This window comes from Clavelina lepadiformis, chromosome 7 (genome assembly GCF_947623445.1).
Source record: "Clavelina lepadiformis chromosome 7, kaClaLepa1.1, whole genome shotgun sequence".
Taxonomy (NCBI): domain Eukaryota; kingdom Metazoa; phylum Chordata; class Ascidiacea; order Aplousobranchia; family Clavelinidae; genus Clavelina; species Clavelina lepadiformis.
Genome location: NC_135246.1, coordinates 13,580,131 through 13,600,547, shown reverse-complemented (window position 1 = coordinate 13,600,547; position 20,417 = coordinate 13,580,131). Strand labels below are relative to the sequence as shown.

Genomic DNA, 20,417 nt, shown 5'->3' with positions numbered 1-20,417 from the left:
GTACAATGATTCAGCTTCCTAGATTTCCTGTGCCATTTCGAGTGAGTGCACTCGACAAATTACAGTCATTCATACAAACGTCAAATTAAGTCAAAGTTCTTTGAAATTCATTTTAACATTTTCCTTACGAAGCACATATTGACATCTTTGTTTCAAGTCAACTAACGTTTGTCTACAACCAAACGAATTGAAGCAACGTGCCTCTCGTTCGTAATCGTTTAAGGACCGGTAGTATTAAGAGATTTGATTTGTTAGGGCTTATAATCCCATTCTCGCCTGCTGGCATCTTAGGAAGTAGCCAATAATTAAACGTGAAAATGATGGGTGGTAATCCGGAGCTCACGTCAACAACAATAGCAGGTAATCCGTAAATGCACAGCTCAAGCTTGGACGTAGCACGAAAAAGATCTGCTGCCCAAATTTGAAAGCTCTCTTTAACCACCACAAACGTATTTCTGTAAATGTATCTAAGTCCCGATCAAACAAAGTTTCCAGCAAACGTTTTTAAAACACTTGCTTTTAGAAACGGCAGCCAACCTGGTTGTAAACGTTTGTTAACTCCATCATTCTTTGCAGTCATGGAGTTATGGAGCCGACAGCCACACATTGACAAAGCAAACTGTGTCTGATTCCACAGGTATTCTATTGTTACAAGTAGAAATATTAGCTTCATTTTTGTACAAAGCAAACAGCACAAGTAGGAAATTTAAGCACAATGTAATTTCTTATGATTTGTGATCAAGTTGAACTGCTGTACTACAGTAAATAACAGTCTTAACTTGAACAGTAGTTTTGACAACTGTTTATTACAGCAACAGGAAATCCAGTTGCTGCACATTTGTGAATCTACGGATAAAGTTGAGTTGGAAATACAATGCAAGATGTGATCAGGAAATACAGAGACTTTTTGTGTTTGGATTAGCACAACTGGTTGATATTTTACTTTTTCAGATAACTGCCACCGTTACTTTCGCGTACAATTCCAATATAAATACGCATACATTCCAGCATAAAGAGTGAATAGAATAGGCTTACATGGTTTACTCAATACTTGCTCCATCTCAACAAAATGGCGGGAAGCCGGGAAGCTTCGGTTGGGCAGTTTCTAATTGGCTGAAAACTGCTTGGAGCTGTACAGCTAAATTAAAGAAAAGCTTTACCTGGAGGCCGCCGCATGGTAATTTGTCGATGAAAACAGAAATTGGTTTGTTAGGGGCAATGGCCGTTAAAATACTAGCTATTGGTAATATTTGATTGGTGCAAAGTCATTTTATGACTTAAAAAGGAAGTATTTTGCATTTTGATTATGAAAGCAACTTCGTTTGTAGGCCTATACAATTATTCCAGATAATTTTGAAGGAGTTCAGCAAGACTTTTTATTTTACTTTTTTGTGTACGAAATACGCTGGTTTGCATCAATGCAATTGCTACTTGTGGCAATTTTCTCACTTGTTTGATACGTTTTTTGTTTTTTTCAGTGACGAAACTTACGTATTTTTATTTTGTTTTCAAGTTCAGCTTTACCATTAACTGGCTCGTAAGGTTCGTTTAGGGTAGAAAAAGTATGCATGCAATCTTTTAATTTAACTGTATTATGTTGAAATAAAGACAAGTAATATTTCAATTTGGTTGAAGTGCAATTAGTCGAACTGCTTTTTTCTTTGGATGTCTTGTTGCATTCCCACTGAAAAAAGTTGTAAACTAACAACCGTATTAATATTCTGCACTACTGTAGGTAAATGCACTTTTACAAGCGGCCTAGAAGACAGCAATTCATTTACTTTTCACCATTACAATATCCCTTTGTGTTCGTTCAGTCGTTTTTGTGTATTGTGACTGAAAGTAGGTTAACCAGAAACAAGTGATTTCGACGAATGCCAACATTGTTAGTTTGTTATCAGTAGCTGTATAGGCAGAAGTGGTTAGCCTGTCAGGACGTGACAGGGTAAGGTAAACGAATACATACTGATTTTAGTACAACAGTGACGTGGTTTAACGTAATTAGCTGAGTTTTCCACAAAGTGCTGATATTGCAAGCAAAACTTCATATTCGATACATGCTCAACAGCAAATATTGTTGCATGGCTTGCCCAGCATGCAGCCTACTAGTCTATGACTGCTACAATGTCTGAATGTTTTGTTGTATATTGGCAACTCACGTTAAGTTCCTTTGCTGTATTATTACGAAACATTTCACAAATATGCTGTTTTTTACAAATGGAGTAAGCTTGTAGTCGGACATGTGCCATAGCTAATGCATATGCCGATGATTTACTGTGATCTTCTGGTACGGTGTAGATTTCCAGAAGCAAATGGCTTGCTATATCATCAAAAATAACTGTCGGAGTTACCTGCATTTTTGTGCCAATAAATGGCTTGGAAAAGCCAAGAATTATCAGGAAACAAAAGTCGGTCTTAAGTCCTGCACCATAAGGTACGTTTTACTGCATTGCAGTTCCCATTTGATGCTTTACCTAGCGTGTGTTTTAATTTTTAATGTCTCTTATTGTATTTGACGCGCAGCTTGCAGCAATTTTGAATGTGAAGTTTTCCTGTAGTCTGCTCTTAATTACTTCACGTCTCGCATCAACTTAGGTTTTATCTTTCAACCAATGTAGTATCATTAAAATGTTCCTATAGGCTGTTTAATGATTAATTCGTTAGTAAACTTTTAACTCGTTCTTGAGTCTATGATCCACGTGACTGGGTAAAAAACGAGGGTTGTGTATCGGGCGTAAATACATGCACTTTCAGATTTTAGACTAACCCAGATGCCATTGTGGTTTAATTGTGGCAACTGGAAACAATCATTTTATTTTTTAGAGGTAATTTTTTCTGCTCGTGTGGTAGGCTCAAAAATCCAAGACTACTACACGACGCATAATTTTCTATCGTAATGGCCTATGCAACTTACAGGTGTTGTTCTTTCGCATTTATCTTTCGATATACCCATGTACAGTATATGTATTCCATATATATGACATATTCTGTCAACTCTTCTCAGCGTCCTAGAGACAAACGTTTTAATGTTCTTGTTTACGTGAATTGGATTCGTTTTCAAGTAAACCAAACCGGTTCATATTTTCAAGTTGTGTGAGGTTATGGTTTCCATGGGATTTATGAAACACAAACAGGAGATAATTATGGGTACCTTGTTTTGGACTATTCGTTTCATCTTGCAATCAATCTAGCTTTACTATGATGACAACGCCTAACTCAGTTATAAGCTCGGCTGTTCTAGTTGCTCTCTTTAAACCTGTAATTTGGTGATACCGGTACCTACAAATTCAGTACCTCCAATTTTAGTTTCGCTTTTATGTAAAATAATGTATGGTACAATTGCAGACGTTGGCATATAGCCCACAAACACGAACCGACAATTATCGACATTTCACAACAGTGTAGATTGGTACCCTTAGGACGGATTTGTAAACAATATTTTGTGTAGTATTTTTTCAAAAAGTATGGATTTAAATAAGAAAAATATTCAAAAATAATCATCGGTCAATTAAAACATTGGGTAGGGTATAATTTTTTTACCTTCAAGAAAGCATATTTTAAGCATATATTCATTTTGCCCATCTTTAGTTTCAATACTCTAAGATCAAGGAAAACCGGCTCCCATGCCACATCAGGGAAAGCCCTTATAGTGACTTCCTGAGATATATCTGACAAGCTGTAAATCTTCTAAAATCTATTTTGTCCGTGTCCAATAACATTTACAATCTGTGGGTAGTGCCCAGCGTGAGGCCTGAGGTTTTGTAGATGTAGACTTCAGCACGTGATATTAATTTACCGCCTGCAAAGTCGACGTGTTAATTTTTCGATGTTTTGAAGTCCTATATTGTCATTTTGAATCGTTTTCATTCAATACTTATTTAAAAATCTCGAAGGTAAATAGATAATAGTGGAAATGGTAAATGAGCATTAGGAAATTCGTTGTGTTAAAGTACATTAAGCTATAGTGGATTTGTCAAGAATATGTAACAAGCCAGCAGACGATACCAAACAAGAACATGAAATAGGTGTTACTTTGATTTGACGTGGTAACTGCTGCTTTTATTGATGGCTCTTGATCCATAAGACTTATTTCATTTTACTATAAGTTATGTCACTTACATTTCTGTTTAGGTTATTAATAGTTATCTAAGTTATGCGTGTTGAAAAATGTTCATACGTGTATCCAGGAAAACTTGAACGTAATTTTGGTGTTTGTTAGCATTGTGCGTTTGGCAAACGTATAGCTAAATAGCTGGGGTGTCATCCTGCTATAACTAACAGTGGGAGCGGCCAACTCATCTTTAGCCTTTCTCGCTTAAATTAGGTTCATAACGTTCGTCACGCCATTTGCACTCTGCCCGCTTGTTAAAAAGCATACAAAACCTTAAATGTGATTTCCTGTTATTTCTTCGGCATGGGTTTTAAAAGGTGTATTGCGTGTTTGGCATATGCCAGTTAACTAGGACTTAATTGTTAGGAATTTTTGTTTCATTTTATGTCATTTTATGTACTGACAAATGCGATCTGCACGGTAATTTTTCCGCTCTTACGTAACTGCTGAAGCAGACGTAACTGGTAGAAAAAGAAAGTGGAGTTAATATTAAAATGATTTGAAAATACCACTTAATCCCATAATGGGCAATTTGTAAGCAAATGGTCTCGCAGCAGGGAACTCTTTTTACTTGTCTTAATTATGTATTCTGTTGCTTTGAAGGCGTCGCTTTTTATGTGGCAGTGTTTAATCTGCCATGAACTGGTTTCTGTTGAAGGCTTGACTATCTTACATTAATTCAAGGAATGTCTTTTTGAAATGATTTTTATTAATTAAACTATTCTGTGGGAAAAGTTAAAGTAACAAATTCCTTAATGCTTTTAATGCATTTACATAGCAAACTACTCATTGAATTAAATTTGTCGACCGACAACAAAACGGAAATCATTTGTTTAAACATTCTTACAATATGGTGTTGCGCATGCTATCTTTTTCGTTGTTGTTAAGGTAAAGCATCTTCGCAGTGATGTAAACGTTAACGCTTGGCGTGGTAGTAAATAGTTTATTTGATAGCATATGGAACTTCCCACGTCTGTTAGTGGAAGTAGCATTTTCCATTGAGATTTGAAATGCAATACCATCACCATGTGTTTTATATTGCCAAACTAACGATACTTGACCACCAATGACGAACCTACTGCTCATTACTCCATCTGAGGTTTGAAATTATTAAATGTACTTATCCCTCAACCGAAATTATACAAGGCAGCTGCATTACAGTGTTTAGTTATCATCTGGACCACCTTGCCTAGGCCTGTGAAAATTTATACGGGCCAGCTTAATATAATTTGACAAACAATTTAGTCCCATGAGCTTGCTATAACCGACGTTAGGTTTAACGCTGTAGGTGGTCAAAAGTTAGACACAGGTCACCACAAATATCATGTAACTCTATTTGCTGGTTTGTGGTGTGGCCATTGTTTGTAATTGTAATAGTTAGTATTGTAGGTATAGTGATCAGGAAAAAAATTGCTATTGAATACAAAAACTTGGTAATGCACTAACATGAATTGAGTAAATTGGAGATGAAAAAGTGTTATAACGTGAGTTGTTTTTTTGTAAAGTTATGAGGAAGTTTTGTGCCGCTAACACATAGAAACCTTGAGGTGATGATGTTTACTAATGTTTACTCACATTTAGAATGTCGGATACATAGTTTGACATTTGTAGTTTTGTACTTTGTGTGACGTATAGGAATGACGTTAAGTAAAGTGATCTTTCTGTTGTTATATATGTACTAAAAATTTTTTAGCATTTATCTTTCATTGTTAGGGCCGAACTTTCAAAGCAACATACTGTATATGCTAGCACAAGGCCCGACGTAAGATACCTGGATTAGTGTTCAGTTCTATGGTACTTACCTTCAGCCACTCATGTGTGAAAATACTTCACTTGTAATGACGAATCAGAGGGCCTCGCGCCTTAAAGCTTCAGTTCACTTTTTGTGCTGTGCAAACTCAACGTGATTGTATTGGACAGTTTTGTCGGAATTGCTGTTAGTTGGTCTTTATACCAGGTGATTTTGAATTGATTCAAACTGAAAGTTATATTTTTTATTTGCAACTTCACTAAATTAACTCATATATCTTTCATCAGCTCTACATAAACACATCCTGCGTTGTAGAATACAATTTTGAATAAAATTGGTTTAAAAACATAAGCTTACGAAACATAATTGCTACAGTACTTTCTACACCTACCAGAAGAATAGTATTACACTCGATTTTGTGTCGGAGTTGTAGACTTATACTTGGACGAATTTACATATTTATTTCACTGAATTCGGGGTGTATTTACTGTTTGAAACGGCCTGGTTTGTTTCTAGATTTTAAAACTCGTGAACCTATACTTGACATGTTGCTGCTGACATGTGTACAGGCAGTGCTCGGGGTTTGATCTTACCTACCTTGCACATTAAACTAACAGTCAATTTGTAGTGATCAACACTTTACAGAGAATGACTCCCTGGGAAATGATTGCCTCGCGCAGACAAGGATGTGTATTCGCCATTTTGTTTAGCTTTTGTACTCTCGGCTTTCATTGTGTTTTATAAAGGCTCATTACGTTTTAACAATGTTCTATGGCTGTAAACAAAATCTGTGGAAGTGATCATTGCTTTTGAGTTAACGCTTTGATGAAATTATCATTTGTTTGCCAATAATAGATGGGACAGTTTGGTTGTGCGCGAGCCTGGGTCAAAATGGCAGTTATCTATCACAATAAAACTAAACCTTAGGACGATAGATATACAATAATTGCCCGATTTCCTATTTCATGCTCCAATATGTTTATAAATACTGAATTTTAAATTCAATGTCATCCTTTTATCCTAATTTATTCAACATAGTCATAAATACAAGCGAATTCGTTTCTGTGTTTGGTGGAATTGTTAGCTTCCAGTTAGTTGGTTGAAGATTTAGTTTCGATGAAGTATACACTGGCTTATGAACATTGTTTCAACTAATATCAGAACATCAATCAAGGTCGCAGTAAGAAAGTTTTTCTGTAATCATTGTAGAGTTTACATTTCACTGCTGCGTTTGTTGGTTGGCAAGACACGCTGTGGACAACAATAACAGCAGCAACAACAATAAGAGAATATGTATTGTAGCATGGTTAGTTGCAGAGGATTTGATGGTGATTTTACAAAACTTTACCGGATTGTTCACAATGTTTAGTGAATTTATAAACGAGTTAATGGAAAGAAAAACCAACCTCTGCAAGTGTGCATGTTGATGACATATTAGCAGTGATCTTTGTCATCATCTAGTGTTTATTTATGTAAATATTGTATAATTAAGTAAATATAGTAATTTGAGGTACTGTATTCGATTAATTATCGATTTACCTGCATTTTGTGTTTATCACTTGAATGTTACTAACAGTTTTTTGCTTATTGAACATGTTGGAATTGTATATCTATGTTGAGTAGGAACTAGTTAACTCTGTGTATGGCTGTATTGGAAAACACTGTAACACATTATTACATGTTTGTGTAAAATCTCGTTTTGCTCGATTCGTTGTCAGCTATCGAATCAGATAGGGAAGTCCTTTTATCGAGTGCTTGTAAATGTATTTTAAAAGAAATGAAGAGGAAAGATTTTTTTTCAGCATTTCCGGAGAAACTTGGCTTAATGATTCGCGATTTGTCGCTGCCCCCCTGAGCTGTGAGCATAATTCATACATAACGGGTTTATCGTATTCTGTATTAAAAATTAATGGACGAACAAAACCCAAAAGCTTTCCAGTTGATTCCAGTGGCGACATAACCCTCATTGTTTGGCCTTTCAGTCTTCTGGACGATGTCTCAGGCAATCTGCTTGTGTCTACAACTTAATCCCTCGTATCTGGAAGGTCTGCTGAGAGGGCAGATAGTGTCCATGCAACGATTTGTCTCACTTCAAACTAACGCCCATTTGCTGATGTTATGTCCATGAAACATTTCCGTTAGAGAGTTTATTGCATACGACCTCGCCCATTTCGTTCAGAATTTCTAAGTAGTGGTATTTTCAAAAGTTTATGGAGATACGTTATCCGGGTTTAAAAGCCGCCTATAACTTACCGACCGGTAACTTTCTTTCTTCCGTATTCATAGTAAACCTTGACGATAGAAAATGCTAGGTTTGCTGTAACTATATAACAAATATGCTTTTGTTGTTTTTCATGGTAAGTTTTGATATTACCAACTTTTAAAGCTATCATGAACTTTGATCAAGACAAAACTGTTGATGACAAATTTTGGCTTTGGACCTTTTTGTTTGTCTTTGTCACAATACTTTCATCAATAATGTTAAGAAAGAAATACGTAAAAACGTAAAGACGCATAATCTTGATATTATAGATATGTCAATTTTCAGCTTCACGTCAAGCTTTACACGTTAAACTTTTCAACCAGAATTAAAAAAACAGTCGTTGCCTACCAAGCCGATCTATTTATGGATGTAGCCGAATGATTCATTTGAACGAGCAGCCTAAAGATTATCACTTCATTTTTATCTAGATATGATCTTACATATAATATTGAAAGGTGGCGATGTACTAGTCATCACTGTCTTTCTGTTTGCCGCACTTTGGTTACTTATTAAAATATTTCTTTTGTGTTTCTGACTTCCTCGTGGAACTGCGTCTTGCACTCTTTTCGTAAGTACATATTTTTCTTCGTTGTGACGAATTTATCAAGATGTTTTCCTCCTTCAATAGATTTTACTTTATGACTTTATAGCTTTTAATAATTTATTTACTATTTTTTCACCTATCAGAAACATTTATTGCAGCTTTCACTGCAGGAATTTGTAAAATCCTTTTCTGTTCTGTTTTTAGTTGTTACATTGTTTTTCCTTTAAGGGTAATGTTTCGATTTTTGTTATATTTGCAATACACTTTAAATAGGCTACATGGAGATTGAAGAAACTACTTCTTCAAAACTATCTTATATTTTGCCTTCACCTGTTTTGAAAAAAAGTGAGAGATGTCAGTCTTTAATTATCATCTTTCATTTTTGATTTTGAATTTTGTTTATTATTGAACACAGTACAGAGCGTTGGTCATTTATGACCCAACAATATTACCCCAACGCTAGATAACTGATAGTGATTCAAAATCTAATTGTTGTTTTACTGGTTCTGTTTCTTTGTAGTTAACGAATTCAATGACCCATCGTTACTCAGTCCGCATAGCTGTAAAGCAGTGAAACAAAACGTTAAATAAGCTATTGGAGAGAAAGCAACAACTTTTAATTTCAAGACAAGTCATAAAATTATTAATTTACAGGATAGTAAAAAGATATTCGTAAAAAACTGACGACATTTCTAATTTTGACGTTTGTGTTCTGTTACTGTAGAATAAAATAGGAGCTCAGCTTCATTGTTCCAGTGCATTTCATAGCTATACACAGAATTACTCTCGATGGACCCCAAGCGGTCGATTTAATTTCGTGTTTATCTTTTTTGACGTCATCAATAAAGAGCCATATACAAGTTGGTGCGTTTTGTTATTTTAAGTGCTTTTGACTTTTTGTGGAAAGTTCGAGCACCAAATACAAAACATGTCTAATTTCAATGTGTATGTTATTTTAATCCATAACATGAACTTCATTGTTTCCACATTGTGTGGTTAAGTTGTCTATAATCCCTGTATTAAGTTTCGAGAGATGTTTACAAGATTACCCTGAACCATTGATAATGTTGTGTGGCTTGCCTTCTTCCTTGAAAGTTGTAGTGAACTCCTGTTAAATTTTTGCAATTTGTGTGATATGCAATACGCAACGATTAATTAATTTGTTTGTTTACCCTTGGTTGTGTTTACTACTTTTATTTCTAGTGTAGGCTTCCATATTTCTATCTTACTTCAAATTACCAATATCGCAGCGAGTTTATCCCGAATGGAAAAGAAGACTAAAATTTTTAAATTTTTACCATTTAGCTTAATTTCGCCTCATAATTAGGTATTGAAAGTTTAGTAAAGATTATTTTTTCTTGCTTGACATTTGTCAACTTTTCTTTTGCTAAAACACATCAACAAAAAAGTGACAATTGCTCCATGTCAGGCAGCGAGCAGACTTCATTAAACCAAAATGCACCAATTCAAAAATAACTAGAATGATTTCAATCCGTTGAAGCAGAGGAGCTTTATTGAGCTTAAAATTGATCGGAGCCAATGAAGCCCAAGGGACAATCGACTCATTTATATTCTTGCTTAAAGCAATATTCTTCCAATCCATTAAATTGCTTGATTTAATTTCGTCATAGCTGGAAAGCGTAGAATGATTAAGGCTGCCTTTCAAAGTTATGTTGATAATTTTTTTTCAGCTAGAGTTACAGTGGAGAAACTTGAGCAAGTTAAAAATAATAATAGCAGACACATACTGCCCAACTTGCTCGAAATTTTATGAAGATCGTTACTTTATATCTTTAAATATGATAAACGTTTTTGTAATGTATAATAATAACTGTATTATTCTCCTAAATCAGATAGCGTTTTGTCGATGAATTGTATTTCCAAGATCAACGTAAATGTGGCAAATCAAAGCAACATATCAAAACGATCAAGTGTTGATGGAATCACTTTCGCACAACCAACCTAGAATTAAATTTTATCAGACTGCATTTAACGCTTGCAGGCCAACGCCATTAGCTAATAATCAAATTATTCTCATCGACTTCAACGCTTGCTTTAACTGGAAACGTATTAATATTATCCTTATCATTTGATGTTAATGTCTTGTTTTGTGTCTTCTGGATTTGAAAGAGTTATTACTATTTCGTGATACCGAAAATAACATCAAAATAATTATATGACCTATTTGCAAGATAACAACCATTAAAGTTTGTTTCTTTTCATAGTTATTTTATTTTTTTTAAGTAAGTAAAGCAATTGCTGACATATTTGGATTCATTTTAATATTTCATGATACTTTGGTCTCCTCTCCTGTTTATTAGTTTGGCCCCGAAAAATCTATATTTTTAATCTTTTAAACTAAAGCATATATTTATAATAATCCTATTCTATGCGAAATGAAAACAAATTTCTTTCGAAATCCGTCGTAACAAAACGTATAAAGTATTTTTTGTTGCATTTGATGTCGACAGATCCGCTTCCATACCTTTAGCTTTTACAACTTCGTTCAGCAAACAGATTGGATACGCCCTGCTAAATATATTTGCTATGGATTTGAAATTAATCCTTGTTGAGTATAATATGGTCGTGTGACCAGGCTATAATTCCATCCATCTTATAACACCGCTGCTGTTAAAGTACCTTTAACACATCCTTCAACGGTATGACTTTAAACGAACAAATATTTGCTTTTCCACTTTTTCGCTCCAATTATGCATTTGGTGACAAATAATGTCGTTAACCATTCATAATTTTGTCCATATTTACATTTTAACCGGCCCATTAAATATAGCACCATTGACAAACTTAAATTTTTGGGCGGGAAAATGTTTTTAAGATGTTTATGTTTTACTTTCGTTTCAGAGCTGTGATGTGTCGCTTGTGGTTTTTGTATAGTCACGTGCATGGGGATTGGATACTTTCAAGATAAAACTATACATATGACCGTTCATTAATTACAATTTTTTAGAATAATCGCTCAACGCTAAATGTATGAATACATCTAGGCCTACTTGCTATGTTGCAATCTTTTAAAAAATATTTAATTGCTTGAAAAACCTCTGTAAGCAAGAAAAATTAAGAGACTTTGCTTTTAGCGCCGCTTAATGATCCATAAAACTAACCGAATTAAAGATGGCCTAAAGTTAACCCGGAACAGTGTTGTTGTGTTCTAAGTATTTCTGTTTTGTCGCCTCGCAGGTTGATCAATGGGACTTTTTTGGATGGAGGTTTTAGATGCTATTTCGATGACGAAGCTGCTGCAGTGATATTTGATGTCGATGATGATATCTTCGTTGAAAGAAAAACTGACATTCTGATGAAGACCATCCGACAGCAGAATCCGGATTCACAAGGCCATCAAAGTGACAAGAACTGGTAAAAGTGATTAGGATGAAGGTATGCTAAACTTATTAGATTTGGCCCCGGTTCGTTCGTCTAATGGCGCCCAGCTGTGCATACTATTTATATTTCTGCTTCACTGTTCGCACCTAGAGCAGATTAGAATGATCGATAAACAAACTAATCGTCAACAGTTTGAATAATATGTTACATCCTTCTCACCGAGTTTTCCAACGATTTACAAACACATTATAAAAAGCTATTGCCTTCAAGTAACCGTGCAACTTTAAACTATAATTGGCAAATGAGCATCGATCGTTACACGTTTTCAGTAGGCCACCGTTTACTAAAACAAGACAATTACTTTTCCAAATTCATTATAACCTTTAATGCTACTGGTGAAATCAGGTGTTAAATTAACTGCGACGCCTCAAAATGCAGCTGTCCACGCTCACTGCAACCATAGTCTTTAACTTTGTTTAAACTTTACGCTTTGATTGTAGTAGTCATTATTTGTTGCTTAAGTTTTTTTGAAACAAAATACGGTTTCCGACATTCTCGTGCTTTTGAGGACGATCTTTAAATGATTTAAATTTGTTTAAAAAAGTGAATCCATATGCTACTTTCAATACTTTTTAACAGTGATGAAATGTTTTGCTCAGTCAAATTTAAATATTACTGAAAAACCTAATGTAAGACGAGAACCACTAATAGACCTTCTAATGGACAGGAAATTTTTTTTGTTGTCCTACAACGTAATACGTTGTCGGTAAAAGTAAGCAATTCTGTCACAACATACATTAGCGAATAGACTACATTATGATATATAACGGTTTTAACTGACTTTGACGGCAAATTGTAAAATTTGATCCTCTTTTTCGAAATTAGCCCGTTTTCCTCAGCTGAAAAAATATTGCTAAATTAGCACTCAAAGTGAAATTTCGTATCTTCCAATAATACGTTCATTAATCTTTATGCCAGAAACCAACTGTACTGATCAACCGTATAGCAAGCTATTTGACTTGGCTTATTAATATTAATTTTGCCTTTACTTTTCTTTATGTATCACCCAGCCACGTCACATTCTGTTTTACAAAGAATCATATTTGCCCACGTGCTTACCTACAAGCACCCCAGCCTAAAAAAATATAACCGAAAAGTGGTAAGATTTTGCTTGCATGAAACCGAAGCTAACTTTCATGTAATTCACGTAATAATTGCAAGTGACATAAGAAGGCTTTTCGAGAATCTTTCGAAAATTTTTGTTAGAAGCACGGTTTTGTAAGATCATCCGGCATGACAAAATAAACATTAAGTAAGACGGACGTAAGACCCTACCCAACCCTCTGTTAAACGATTCTCATCATTCTTGGTACAACATTATCAAATCAGCTCTTCCCTGATCACGTACGAACGAGTCGATTGTTATTTTATAAAGTCGACAGCATTCAACGTAATCCAGGACAGAAGTACTACAAACAACTCGGTTAAACCGGAGTGACTTTAGGTGGAAAGAGAAAGGCTGGGATTTGACAGGTCTTATCAGTTCAAATATGTATCACGAACGAAAGCCTATTGCGGTAAAAAATGAAAGACTTTAACATTTACACAATACAGTAATGTTGCCGGATTTCAGTCCCAATGTTTAAAATATTTTTCTTGACCCTGATATGGAGTGACGTCAGCACAAATAAAATTCCTTCTCCGCCCAGGGTGGTCCAACCTGGTCGAATCGCATTTTTCTTGATTTGCACTGAACGGTTCATGGGGAAGATGCAATCTGTGTCAAAAAATGCTTCTACACGCTTCATAGCCCCTCGCCAAAGCTCATTAATCTTTGCTCATGAAGATAAGAACTTTGCGCCAGGCAATCTTCAAACATCTTGCATCGTTGCACAAATACACACCAACCCATCCTGCAAGTGTTTTTTTCATAACATCTTCGGTTTGACTAGTTCCTTTATCTTCCATTAGCTGTTAACGTACCGACTCAACTCTTTATATTGGAACACTGTTTTCTTTTTAAAAAAATAAAACTGTAATGATGAAGTAATGTTCAGCATTTTAAACTTTGATCAAGATTTAAATCCTGATTCTCTTTTGTTATTGTTTGTAAACGACTCATTCGTTGTCATCCGGCGCTTTCTACGGTAGAGTAACCATCAGTTAAAATCAAAGAAAACGCATTCGTTGCATTCTTTATTTTCCGAGTTAATCCCTGGCGAGTGCTGGATTATTATGTGGCCAGTCATCCATGACGTAGTGATCACGAGGACCATTCAAGGTTCCACGCCATGTTGACGCTACAAGATCGCTTCGCGGAACAATGACAAAATGTGAGCGCCCCTTTTCCTGTGTGTTTGTTAAGGTCACATTCGCTTTAAAAAACTTTAGCCATAAACTATCAAAAGCCGAGCTTAGCTTTTGCACCGCTAATCTACATTGGTGGCAAAAAGATTAAGTGGATTACTTAAGTGGATCAGCAGAATCTACAATCCACTCAGAATGGGCTCTTGGGTTTCTTTGCTTGTAATACAATCAGTATATGAAGCCCTTTTCGCTTAACTCCTAATTTGTGTCGGGGGATTAACTGGTTGGTGTTTGGGATTAACGCAAGGAAAATAATCGCGGTTGATCGTAGTTGCTACAAATCCCCAGCATCAACCGCAAACGCTTTTCATCAAATTGATACTTTTAACGATCACTCGATACGTTACGTATGGAAATTTTGCCAAATATATTTTTTTCGAAAGTAATATCGACCGTTTAACATTCATGGTGACATATCAGTTTAACGGAATTTCAACTGAACGTTCATAAAAGAGTTATTCTATTGAGAATATTCTGTTGTTCCTTGGTTTGCATTTGTCTTCATCAAACTGTTACCTTTATTCGATGAAAATGTTATCTTTACCCACGAGGTTGAGGTTTTGTCAACGTCATTTTAGCCAACAACTCATCCATGTAACTGGACGAGAATGATAAGGAACTGAGAATAATAAATCACCGTAACGAAAAACTATTATCTTAAAATCGATTTTAACCAAATTGATCAACTTACCTATCACAATGAAGCTGATCGAAAATGAATCTTTTGTTTTTAACAAACGTGGGGACGCTTTTTTTAATTATAAAACTTCAAAAGGCAATTGGTAACTTTTTTGTGTTAACTTTTTAGTGACTTGTAACAAATGTTACTACTTCTATGATAAGTCACATTTCTTTTATCTTTTCTAGTGTTCGGCTACTTGACCAACATTCGAACGGACAGTGTGTGAGCGTCTAGCACTTCGAAGGTAAGTTGTGTGTTTTGCTTTATGTTTGACAAAATGATTCATCCACATTAAATAGCTTGAGTCGGAAAAAGCAATATGTTGGGACAGTGATTCACAAGCTTCGCGCTACACTGCTGTCCACCGTAACAAAGGCGAAAGAGAGACATATGAGGTCATTCGGCGGCTACTCCAAGACAACTTTATCGGTCTATTTTGCTTGTGCCCGGTTTGTTGCTTACACTGAGGCGGGGAACTGCTAAAAAAACAAAAAACTTCCAACGCTTCCGAGAATCCACGTACAACATATACCACGTATAATGTTCGAATAAAATTAGAAATATGTAAATGCAATACGGTACACTTAATGGAATGTCTCAGTTACACCATAGTTCTTACCAGGATACTAAAATGATTAATACCTCACGACAGTGTATGATGAAACCGCAAAGCATTTTAAGGGCACTTATTTGCCCAGAGAATTTACGTGAAACTTCAAAACATTCAAGAGTATCACATGTTACTTGGTGCTTTTCGTTAACGTCACATAAAGCGCTTTTCTCCACACTGCGCCAATGCTTATCATCGCTTTTTTACCAAAACGGTGGGTGTTAGAAAACATGAACGGCGCTATGATTTTCCCTGTCTGGTTTTCAATGATCTAAGCCGTCGGCAATGGGGTTACTAACCAAAAACAAACAATTTAGATCCGTGGGCGCGTAAGGATTTGTTTTCTGGATCCAAATTAATCGGCTTAGAGATAATTCACAGGCAAATAAAAAATTACTCGACCAAAGGGAAAACTCAAGATGTGAATAACAAGTTAGCGATATCGTTCGCGTTAAAGCTAACTAGTTCACATAAATTTATGACTAATATTTAACTGTGGTATCCTATAATGTTTAACTTTTTAAAAATACATAGCTTTCGAAAGTTTAGACGAGTCATCTTCAACTAAATGACAAGTTCCAGTACTAGCAGGTTGTAAAAATTACGGCGCAAACGCACAGAAGCTGAAATTAATCTGCCACAAAGTTAATCCTGCAGCGATGGAACTTCTATCCAAGCACACCATAAAACAGTTAAAGTTTGAACAGCGGAAAGCAGTTAAATGAAGTGCCAATAAATACTAAATGGCGTCACATAATAAATCTGCCAATTCGTTGACCTCCGTCGACAAGTTATTCAACGGGGTAGTGTGTGGTGGTAATACATTTTCGATGAAAGGTAATTGAACGTATGTATTTGCCCATAAACTTGACACCGAGTCTGCAATGGCCCATTTAAGACAAAAAGCGGAGAACACTTTAAATGTAACGTGAGACATTGAAAAAAAAACGTTCATGAGTGTGAGGTTAAAATGTTTATTGCAGGCTAATTAACCTTTACAAGTTAAAATCGGTTAAAGCTTAAACATTTTCCTTTGCAAATCAAGAATAACGACTTAAATGACGGTTCTGTAGTATGCAAATTTCCGGATTCCATTGATATCCAATTACCATAGCACTGACAAAAACTTACAAGCTTGACAACATATAATTTGATGATTTTCAAGCCGTATACTCCTCATTTGTCATTATCCAACGTTCTTAACTTATTTGTTTTCGTGTTTTTGACAGGTTGGAGTTCTCTTAACTATCCTATGTTGTCAAGTATCATCATCGCTACAACGAATACCACTGCTGGTAGATCAAAGCGGGCAAATTCCAGCTTATACTAGTTGGTTTAAGATTTCCAAAAAAACCTTTTCTACGAAATGCATTTCCAGCACTTTTGGGAAAATGCTAAAGTTATTCATCAAGATATCTGGAACATTTGGACAATATAGTGAGTAAGTTCACCCCCAGGTTTGCACAAGTTCAAGGAAACTGTGAAAACAGTGAACTCTGTCATAAAATAGCGTACTCTGCAACGACAAGCCATAAAACGGCTCTAAAAATATTTGTCGAAGCAATTTACGCAAAGCCAGCTTTGCCCCCACGTTACCCTTTTTGCTTATTTGCAGCAAACATCATCTATCTTCGGTGGGTCGCTTGCTGGCCTGCTGTCAAGCTAACTGTGGTACTCCGGTTCAATGAAGTGATGTTCCTGCAAACATCTTTATCACTTCAATGAGCGGAAAGGTATCTACAAGTACACACAACATTCGCTTTTGATCATTGTTAAAACCCACACCTGTAAAATGTACGCATGCAGTAGGGCAGTAGGCTATGCATCACCAACCAAAATTGCCGATACCATAAGTTTAAGGTAAATTAAAGTGCAAAGGACAAAAATTCAAACAGTCATGTTTCGAACTTGGTTGTTTGATTGGACCTAGGGACCTGGCAGAAGACATTTCACAGGCCACGTTAAGTGCAAAGATAGCTTAGCAACTAGATAAGCAACGCACAATTAGCCGCGCTAATCCAAAATCTCGGTTTAGAACTCCAATTAATCACGTGATAACATCACAGCGCAACCATCTCACCATAGACAACAACACGCAATTCGTTTGGGGTTATCAGGGCTAGGGTGACTTTCACAAACCTCGGATAACTTATTCTCGCACATTAAATGCGAGGAATATCAGCCAGAGCGTTTTTACGATACCGGTCCGTCACTACTCTGCATCACAGCACCGTTTTAACATAAACCAAACCTTATCTACAACTGATAGACGCATAAACATTAGCATCCTAAGAAAGTCTGGTAATTATCGCCGCTCTCAATTCTAAAGCGCCTCATTGTAAGCCGATTTTTTACGCTCGCCCACCAACTAGAGTTACTAGACTGACGTTGTTTAACGCACGCCTGTAAAATACTGTACAACAATGTTTGTACTCGGTATTTCTGTTTGTTGATCATGGAAGCCTGCCACTTTTAATTAACAAATCAAAGATATCTTTCCAGCCTGAAGGTCGATAACCCTGGTTATGGTATTTGCTCGAAACTGATAGATGAGTGTGGTGCTGCAACACATAGTCCTGATCCCGAATTAGCCATTCCTATTGGTAAGAGATAGTTTCAAATCTTCGTTTCAAAATGCTAATTTTTTAATGTAAAACACGTCTACCCGCCATTAGACACGCTTTTAGCATTTCTTGTACTTTTGAACCATATGGGGCACGTTAATCATTCTTGGTTTTGCACCGCAGACGCCCATTTTCTGCAGAAAGTCGTGAGCCAACTTTCTTTGCCAAGCGATCAGGCAAAAAGCAAAGAAAATTCAAAACAAGTACGTTTTTTGGGGTGAAGATGCGAAGAATAACAATTAACATAAAACACATCCAAATCTTAAGGAAAGCGGCCAATGAACGACCAACTTTCATTTCCATTAGAAATAGAATGTGACAATGACCTGCCCCTTTAAATCTCGATCAATTTAATGTGCATTAAATGCTGATCTATTGTGCTTGTAAGGGTGTCGCTGATAAGAATTGAAAGGGACAAAAAGAGGTTTAAGTGTACGGTAGCAATTCTAAATCCCCGAAATAACAAACCTACCTTGAATTATGCCAGAAAGTTTGTCTAAACCAAATGCCTGGTATTATATCTACAAGCACTGCAATTTGTAAGCGCAATAGACTGAATGTTATCTTATAATGTCAACATATTTCTTTTAGATGGCCGTTATAATGAGGCGCCAACGCACAATGGAAATGGTGATGTCACTACCCCATCGTTCTGTCTACCTGTCATTTTTCAAACGCCGAAAATTTTCGTCCCTCCACTTTTCCTACCTTCTGTTTTATTTGCATTTCAGAGACAATGGCCTTTTACCATTTTAATAGCAATTGATGTATAGACCTCTGTCATACAAACCAGGGTCCTCGGCGGGTTATCGTTATTATCAGCAAACAACAGTTACGCAAACATGGGAGAAACACTTTCCTTGAAAAACAGGAAAATGCATATTGTTCTACTGGCACTTTTCCTTTACAATAGCAGAGCCCGTTTCATTACACGCCTTCTGCAGTTGTGTTGTAATTAGCACTATTTTCAGAAACCAACGTACACCACTTAGCGCATGCGCATCACATAATACCGTTGGAGTGTTGTACAATTTACGCTTAATATCTGATAAGTTTATGTTGTTCTTTGGTTTAAAGCACATTGCATAATTCTTTGAACCCATCAGGCCAGCAGCTAACGCTTTTAGCGTATGTGAATGGCAGTTTACTGTGTAATTCTAATCTCAAAGCCGTAGTTGTGTGCCCTGTAACTTTCATACCGTATTTAGTACTTTGTTGATATTGCCTTTATTTACAAATCGTGACAAACGTATATCACAACTGTTACAACAGGAAGCTATGTTTCGTCTCTTCATATTCGATACTTTCACAAAACCTTAATCTGTCAGCATTCCTACCACATACTATCGAGCACTGAGCGATATCAAAGCCTAGTTTCGTTACGCGAAGTTTGGACCTCCAACGCTCCAGGTTTTAGCCACGTTCGGTAAACAGAACAGCTCAATTAGATCGACACTTCGACGATAGAATTTTGCACGCGTGTGCGATTTCCTATGAACGATATCTGTGTCGAGCTGTAATAATATTTTTGCTACAAGTGAAAAGCTGTTGAAAAACGCCTAATCTTCATATGAAAGATATCCTCGACTAATAAGACATGGACTAAGAATTGAATTCGATCTGCTGAACGATACTACCACCGTAAGTGTTATGCCAACTTAGATTAAAATGACTCGCTGAATAAGTGTTGCTGTCTTTTCACCTTTGCCCAGAAGTCAAGCCAGATGATTCTAGCCATTTTATGCTCAAATTCCCAGATTGAATGCAGTTGTGACCATGAATACGTAAATTCCGTGGGAACAGGTTTTGGCCATGTATAAGTTGATAGTAAGATACAATTGTCACAGAGCAATGAAATTGTTTTTGCCTCTTTTAAGGACAACGTTTTAAGACTATTGTTTAGCTTTTTCTTAGACCAAGGAGTGGCTGGTGATTGACATACTTTGTTACCTACAAACTTTACCGCTTAATGCACTAAAAGACAGTTGTATAAATTTACCACTAAATTTCTAACGTTCGCAACGGTTAAGCTAAAACAAATAAAAGAGACTTAGCTACCACGCCCTGTGCATTTCCATCACCTTATTGAAGAAATTGGACACTGTATGACAAACGCTTCTTTAT

The 20,417-nt window shown here is 36.1% G+C and overlaps 1 protein-coding gene across 7 annotated transcripts; it reads left to right on the top strand.

The window, feature by feature from the left end:
* Window positions 1–1,183: 1,183 nt before the first annotated feature.
* On the top strand, window positions 1,184–19,956 carry LOC143465449 (uncharacterized). 7 transcript variants are annotated; one of them, XM_076963746.1, is made up of 7 exons: window positions 1,184–2,434; window positions 11,867–12,043; window positions 15,245–15,303; window positions 16,899–17,110; window positions 17,285–17,402; window positions 18,172–18,272; window positions 18,885–18,998. In XM_076963746.1, exons 1-3 carry the CDS (start codon window positions 2,313–2,315, stop codon window positions 15,291–15,293), a joined length of 348 nt encoding a protein of 115 aa, XP_076819861.1. In that variant the 5' UTR covers window positions 1,184–2,312; the 3' UTR covers window positions 15,294–15,303; window positions 16,899–17,110; window positions 17,285–17,402; window positions 18,172–18,272; window positions 18,885–18,998. The 7 variants fall into 7 exon arrangements, with proteins under 7 accessions (XP_076819861.1, XP_076819862.1, XP_076819860.1 ...); XM_076963747.1 differs by lacking the exon at window positions 18,885–18,998 and adding an exon at window positions 18,417–18,496 and having other exon boundaries at window positions 16,899–17,106; XM_076963745.1 differs by lacking the exon at window positions 18,885–18,998 and adding an exon at window positions 18,417–18,496.
* Window positions 19,957–20,417: the final 461 nt, after the last annotated feature.